The sequence below is a fragment of the Alosa pseudoharengus genome, unplaced genomic scaffold (genome assembly GCF_046254945.1).
Source record: "Alosa pseudoharengus isolate Yale_2024_CS ecotype anadromous, Long Island Sound unplaced genomic scaffold, YU_APseudo_1.1 YU_APseudo_1.1_scf_15, whole genome shotgun sequence".
NCBI lineage: Eukaryota > Metazoa > Chordata > Actinopteri > Clupeiformes > Clupeidae > Alosa > Alosa pseudoharengus.
Genome location: NW_027468620.1, coordinates 25,562,655 through 25,569,965, shown reverse-complemented (window position 1 = coordinate 25,569,965; position 7,311 = coordinate 25,562,655). Strand labels below are relative to the sequence as shown.

Sequence of the window (7,311 nt, the reverse complement as noted above, 5' to 3'; positions counted from 1 at the left end):
CATTGCATCATAAGGAGCAAACCTGTTGAGGTTATTTGTTGAGTTGGGGGGGGGGCTCCTCTTTGTAGCTCCTCTTTGACACATAGCCACTAATGGGAAAAGAGGTGTGTCCGACCTGATCTCTGGGATGTACTGATGGTCAGTGGAGTACAAAATGTTCTGTGTGCAGTGTCTGTGTGTACAAAAGAGAAGGAGATGGTCTGCACATGGTATGGGCTCCAAGAGATACTTTATTTATTTTTAAAAAGGCAACGTTTCGATCTCAACAGATCTTCATCTTCAAGAACTTATTTGCCAGATGAAGATCTGTTGAGATCGAAACGTTGCCTTTTTAAAAATAAATAAAGTATGTCTTGGAGCCCATACCATGTGCAGACCATCTCCCTCTCTCTCGGACACCCTTTTTGTCTGGCACCTGTTACAACATATTTTGCATGTGCACACCCGTCTCTACAAACAGTGTCTGTGTACACACATGTATTGTATGGCCATTTCCATCTTGGTTGCTTGACAAAAACACACTGTGCAATAAGCGGGGGGTTCTTAAAAAGGTTTTTATTCAGTGTTTTTTCTGTGGCTGGTGATCTCTGGTTGACCTAGACGCCTAGTATGGGTTTGGCTTGCCTCTTAATGGGGAACAGAGGAGAACCTACGGTCTGCTGGGTACATCTCCTCCTCGAGGAGGGGTGGCAGGTGGAGAAAGCCTGCTGAGTGTGAGGACCAGCAAATTGCTCTGTGTGTGTGTGTGTATTTGTGAGAGTGATGGTGCGTGGAGTGTGAAAGCTTTGGTCTTCCACACAGCATGATGCATCAAAGCTGGCAAACAGAGAGAGAGTGAGAGAGAGAGAAAGAGACAAAGAGAGAGCATAGAAAAAGAGGACACAAGGGAAGTGTTGCTGTGTGGACAAGCACAGCTCGCTCTCCGTCAGTCTGACTCCAACCCTGGAACTCCTGGCAGGGACGGCCATGTCTGGCCCTGCGTGACTGGGTGGCATGGTTCACAAACAGCCCAAAAACAAACAAGATCTCTGGAAGCCGCCAATCCAATGAAGTACCACCACGAGTCTCACGTGGCACGGCTTTGTCCACTGATTAGCGGTCAAACCAGCCACACTCATTCATAACAAACAATGCTCACGCAGACACAGGATAAAACACTGTTGTCCTGTGGATTTGCCAGCTGGGCCTCCTTAAGCCAGTGGTCAAACATGAGTCATGACACTAAAATGCATGCCAAGAATGTGATCTGCATAGGGAATTTTGCATGCTGCAGACATTCTGACTTCTAGGGAACTATGTGTGTTTACTTCTGCAGGGTATGAATACAAAACACACATGTGGGAAAACACTCCCAGATAGATCCAATGCTAATATAAGTATGTGTATCCTATTTGTCAAATTTAAGATATAATAGAACAGTTTACTTTCAATAATTTATGTTTATGTCATCCCATGACTATTCTTAATTCTAACATTCCATGGAAATGTTTTTGTTGTTGTTGTTGTTGTTTTGCATTATTATGTAAATTGGGTGCTTGACCTTGTTTTGAGCAGGTTTTTTATTTTTTTATCTCTGATCTTTGTTTTCACTACAAACAATCTACACCGACCCGATTCTGGCCTGACTCTCAATAACACCACCATCTTTGCATTGTAGGAAAGTATGCACTATAAATACTGCCTCCGTGTACAAAGTTGTGTCAATGGAGAATGTCCTCCAACCTGCAATAATAACCGTGGGCAGCGATGCAAGAGCTGATACGAAACGAGCGGGCACGCGAGATTAAAAGTTAAACGAAAATATTTTTCACGATTTGCGGATGCCAAATTTATCAGATTAGTCATCATCTCGAGGCTCAGACTGATATCAATGTTTTAGTCATATACTATAGGTTTTTAAGTAGGCTACTAAAACATTATTTTCAGAATAAATCCAGTCGCTTAGGTGGAACTGTGCTGTGGGGAAAGTGAAGTTTAGGAGATTGCTTACAAAGACGCACAACCAAGATAAGTAAAGTTCGTGACATAGGCTACCCTATTCTGGTAGGCTGACGAGCCAGACCCACTATTCTGGGACAATGTAGCTATCACAACAGTATTGGGCATTAATGAACCATTAACGTTGACCTGGGACTTAATGATAAGCCGAGTAAAATAATGTTGTCATTATGAAATGCGTGTTGTTCATTTACAAATAGAATATAACCTAAATTTTCAGCTAAACTGTTATAACCTAATATGATATCCTGGACTGTATTGAATGAAAGCATAGCCGCCATTGAGGGGACCGGCTACACATCACTGTCCGTGCTCAGGGATGCAACACCCCAACTGTAGCCTACCTGACAGAACACGCGCCCCTATCTAGGCTATGACTCTTCTGTTCTTACTGCTCTAATACACCCTAAATACCGGTAGTTGCCTAAATTAAAATACTAGACTTGGAATCATTCAGTTGCATGGAATAGGCCTATTCTTCTGACATAAAAATAAATAAACTGCAGTCCATACGTTTGGGTGTAAGGAATGTCAAGTGAGCCGCTTTCTGAAACAGATGGAGAGGCCATGTGATGGCTTCCACGCTCTGATTTTCACATCTATGCAGGAGGTGCAGGGTGAGAACAAAGTGTGCGAGAGAGGATGCTGGAGCACCCGGACAAAGTTCCCCAACTCAGCCTAGTGCTGTTATCAGCCAAACCACTTCCTACACACAATAATGCATTCCCATCAGGAAGACTGGGCAAGAATGAGCAGAGCAAGAGAAAAGAAGGATGTGGTAAACATGTTTTAATTTTTATACCTTTTCAAGATGCCACAAGATGAGGAGGGACAATCAGGAGAGGAACACAAATGTGCCGTAATGGGGCTGCTTGTGCGTTTAGTAGGCTACTGATCCCATCTCTGATAAAGGGAAATGTAGATCTCAGTCTGACGCCATTTGTAGTGTTGCTGAATATGTCTTTCGTGTAAAGACGTGCCCACAGATGGGAGACACTGCAGTCCTAATCTGACTGGATGGCAGACCACTGAGTCAGATCATGTGATAATCCCAGGAATGAGGCAAAGAATGGGGTGATAGGATGGATGAACATGTTTTAATGGTAACCTGTAATTGCTCTGTTAACCTTTACCATGTAAATATAATCATCTGTGTAGAATTCTATATAAAATGTTGTTAATAGTAATTTACTTACATTACAATTTCCTTGTAATGTAATTCATAAAATATTGCAGCTCCAAATGCCTAAATTCCAAATTACACCAAAAACATTACTGTTGCTCAACAATAAGAATCTAAAGAAAAATAAAGTCTAAATAAAAGGAAAATATAAAGACATAAAACCGCTTATTTTATGTTGACATGTTGCAAGTAATTTGATCTCAGGAAGGCCAAATATGTAATTAGGTCAAGACCTCTTCTAATGCAACCCTAACATTCAATTTCCACAAATTTTCTTCCAACAAACAATAATAGCACACTTTATGATATCCATAGAAACCATTTACAGTACAGTTTCATAGAATTGAGTACATCAATACTCTTTTCTCCCCTTCCGATGATAAATGTCCAGAAGATCAGAGTTGTATGAGCAGGCTTCTTAAGCCACGACAACAGCATTGACTGGTAATAATGACAGTAATCCAGTCACTGTGATAAAAACATGTGACATAACATGCAGTAGGAATGTAAAAATAAATGATTCTCATTCTGAGAGAAAAAATGAAAGAATGAAAAGAAAAGGACAAAATGTCAGACGAGCTGCCTCCATCCCCTGCTCGTTCTCCTTCGCTGGCCGGATTAGCGAGGGGCGTGAGGCGCCGGGGTGCTGGTGTGCACTGGGGGGCGACGGAGCCGCTTGTTACCCCCAAACAGAGGACGGGAGCGCTGGCCTCGCGGCAGAGGGGTCAGCCACTGACTGACAGCCCCATTTATCCCACAACTGGGACAAAGGTGTAGCAAATGTCAATGGTCCAGTTGACCAGTGGGAAACCCCCCCCCCCCCCCGCGCACACACACACACACACACACACACACACACACACACACACATAAATGGGGACACAAACAGAAAAAGTGAGTGAGAAAGAGAAAGAGAGAGAGAGAGAGAGAGAGAGAGAGAGAGAGAGAGAGAGAGAGAGAGAGAGAGAGAGAGAGAGAGAGAGAGAGGGAGGGACAGATCAGACAGGAGGGGTCAGGTGTTGGCCACTGAATGAAAAGCCTTGTTTGGGTGCTCTATTGTTTGGGTCCCATTTTTTGTTTTCCTTTTCCGGTTGTTGCTGCTGCTGCCATTAGAGGTAAAAATGTGCTGAAAACGACAAAAGCCGACAGGATTGTTGTGGCAGAGAGGTCAGGACGCAGATAACCGTTTCAGCGATCCAGACAGCTCTTCTTCTTCAGCGGTGTTGGGTACCAGTCTGGGTATGCTCCCCTCTCCCAGGGAACTTTCTGGAAACGCTACAGTTTTTTTTGTTTTGTTTTGTTTTGTTCAGTCATAATGGGTATCAAAGGTAAGCAAACACCATCAGGTGTGACCCAGACAAAAACTCAGTCAGCAAAAGGGCCCCATTCCTTGTTTGTGCACCCAACACAACTGTGATCATATTACTTCTGTCAGTTCCTGTTCCTTATCAACATGATGGGCATGATAATAATCTAATATTTGCAGTGCAGTTAGTTTGTACATGTACATAGTTGTACTAACCCACCCCCCGCCCCCATTGTTAATAGTTCTTCCAAGATCCAAGGTAATAGTTCTTCCAAGATCCAAGTAAAAACGCAACTAAATAAGCACACTGACAAAAAAAAAATTAAAATATTAACAATTTTCTTCACATTGACCTCAACGTTCGGGTCAAGCTGGTAACAGCCTGAGGTCGAAGTCAGGAAGATGTAGTTCTGCTTCAGTGTGATCAGTGTAATACAGTAACCGCGTGGCTACAGATAGGGGAGAAGGGAGTCCAGCTCCTTTTGAGCCTCATCGTCCTGAGAGAGAGAGAGAGAGAGGGATGGAGAGAGAAAGGGACAGAAAGATAGTGGGTAAGAGGCAGATACAGAATGATAGGAAGGTATGTTTTATAAGGACACTGTGAGACCATGTGACAGCTGCAACTCAAATTCACTGAAAGGTACAGTCCAGTTTAGTGGGAGGTGGATATCCACTGGCCTACCTCTGTAGTAGTGTTGCCAATGCTGAATGCTGTGTTGCACACCTCTCTGGCCTGCTCTTTCTGACCCAGATCCTTATAACACTGTTCAAACAAGCAGATACGTCTAGTGTTAATGGGCTCCTCGGCCTTATCTGCGGCGTTAATGTCAGGTGCGTTTTAAAAAAGCTTTCCACTGACCTTTGCCAGGAAGACGAGATTGGATTTCGAGTATTGTGGACATATCTCTTCAGCCTAATGAACAAAAAGGAGTATGTTACATGAGGTGAATGAACAGAGAAAGGCACAATGGCAGAGGAAGAGCAGAGAGAGAGAGAGAGAGAGAGAGAGAGAGAGAGAGAGAGAGAGTGAGATGAAGTAAAAGATGACCCCTGAAAAAGAAGGAAGAAGTGAATAAACTGAGAGGGATGAAAGATGGAAGGGTGGAGGCAGAGTAAGGTGAGGAAAAAAAAGAAGAGTACAGGAGCTCTATAAAAGGGAAACAAAAGATGGACATTTACAGGACTCTCGACATGTCACTAGCTATGTCTAACAGTGTGCCACACCCTTAATTGGACCAATCAGTTCCTGGACTGAGTCAAAGAGGTTTTATTTCCTTAGCCATTAGCCAGGTGCTGAAGTACTGCACAGCTGGGTCAGATAATGGCAGTGCTCCCCTTACCCTTATCAAGTTGTTTTATTTCCTGACTATCTGTTACTTTTAGACAGGAATTGTACACACATCCTGACTTATCTAAACAGCCTCTATAACAGTAAAAAAAAAGTAAAAGTATTTCAAGAATAAACAGCAAATCCCTTTTACTGGCGAAGAATCCACAGATTGGGGCTTGTACTGTCTGAGCTGAAATCCTAAATGCTACCGGCAGCAGCCAGGAACTCCTCTTAACGACAAATGATTTTGGGATTGCTGACGTGAAAGCCAGAGGTAATGACAGGGCGTAGTGATCTTAGGAAGGACATTTTAACAACAACCCACACAGAAGATAGCTGGAATGATCTCTCAAACGGCTGTAAAAATCAAACGGCAAACGATATCCGCTGCAGGGCTTTGGAGTCAGACGGTGTTTGTAAACAGTTTTCTGCGTGTCTCTAGGCCTAGATGCAGCTGAGCACTTGTCTTGTCACATCAGAGCTGACAGAGGGTTTTAAAACTGCCAATGAAAATATGATAGGAGCATTCCACTGCAATTTTACGACTTTAATTCCTCATTTATATAAATTACATTTCACATGTCACACACCCCCATCTGATGCATGTTGTGTCTGTGTAAAAGAGAGTTTTAGATTGGACCCTAAGGCAGAGTATAGTTAAGATTGTTTTCCTAGTTACTCAACACCACCTTTTATTGAAACAATTTCTACAGTGGTTTAAGGAGCGGTAAGAAGTTGGTAGATGCACATGCTCCTGCAAAGGATTTACATTTTCTCTCAACTGATAATTGGGAAATCTAGAAAGCTTTTTTGAGCATTTTGAAAACGTTTCACTGCTTTTTTGCACACTAATTTTAGTCTCTCTCAACTGTCACTTCAGTTCTATTTGAAACCAGCTTTGTGACTTCAGAGTGGCTCCTATAGAGAAATGCTGTGAGTAACAAGCTGACATGCCCCCTCTGCTGGCAGAGAGACTTAGAGAGAGAGAGAATGAAAGGGCTAGACAGAGTGAGATTTCAGAAGTGCCAATCTCATATCTGCCCTGCTGCCAAAGCAAAGCCCAGAGAGACATCTCTGACCCATCTGGCAGTGCAGTGACCGCTCTTTAGCAAGCAAATTGGGCAATTATACGCCAAAGAGACTGGACCTGTTTCACTGCCAGAGAACACAAAAGATGTGGCCAACAGCTGCAAATTTAGTCATTTTTTCTTTTTTTCTGTTGTTGGTGTTACTGTTGTTGACTCAACCCCTGCTTGGAAGACTGTGCGCTTGCAGCCACTGTTTTTGTATGTCAGTCCTGCGCAATCAGCCACAGCTGTTGTATAATTCTTCAGGAATTGTTTGTTAAAAGCTAGACAACCCACATCCCCCTCCAACACCCCCCTGAGTCGTGGCAATGAGGAGTAACAAGTTACAACACACACCACTTAAATCAAATTGATGGGTGAGATACACAAGACGTGAAGATGAGGCATGCATGAGAATCTTGGCCAG

General features: G+C 43.1%; 1 protein-coding gene across 6 annotated transcripts in view; it reads right to left on the bottom strand.

Moving 5' to 3' along the window:
* Positions 1–4,015: 4,015 nt before the first annotated feature.
* rmdn2 (regulator of microtubule dynamics 2) overlaps positions 4,016–7,311 on the bottom strand; it is a 41,609-nt gene continuing 38,313 nt past the window's right edge. For all 6 annotated transcript variants that reach the window (XM_076286023.1, XM_076286020.1, XM_076286024.1 and 3 more), the window contains 3 exons: positions 5,347–5,400; positions 5,170–5,250; positions 4,016–4,984 (listed from right to left, as the gene is read on the bottom strand). In XM_076286023.1, the coding sequence (XP_076142138.1) occupies positions 4,937–4,984; positions 5,170–5,250; positions 5,347–5,400 (183 nt within the window). In that variant the 3' untranslated portion in view covers positions 4,016–4,936. The remainder of the gene's footprint in view (positions 4,985–5,169; positions 5,251–5,346; positions 5,401–7,311) is intronic.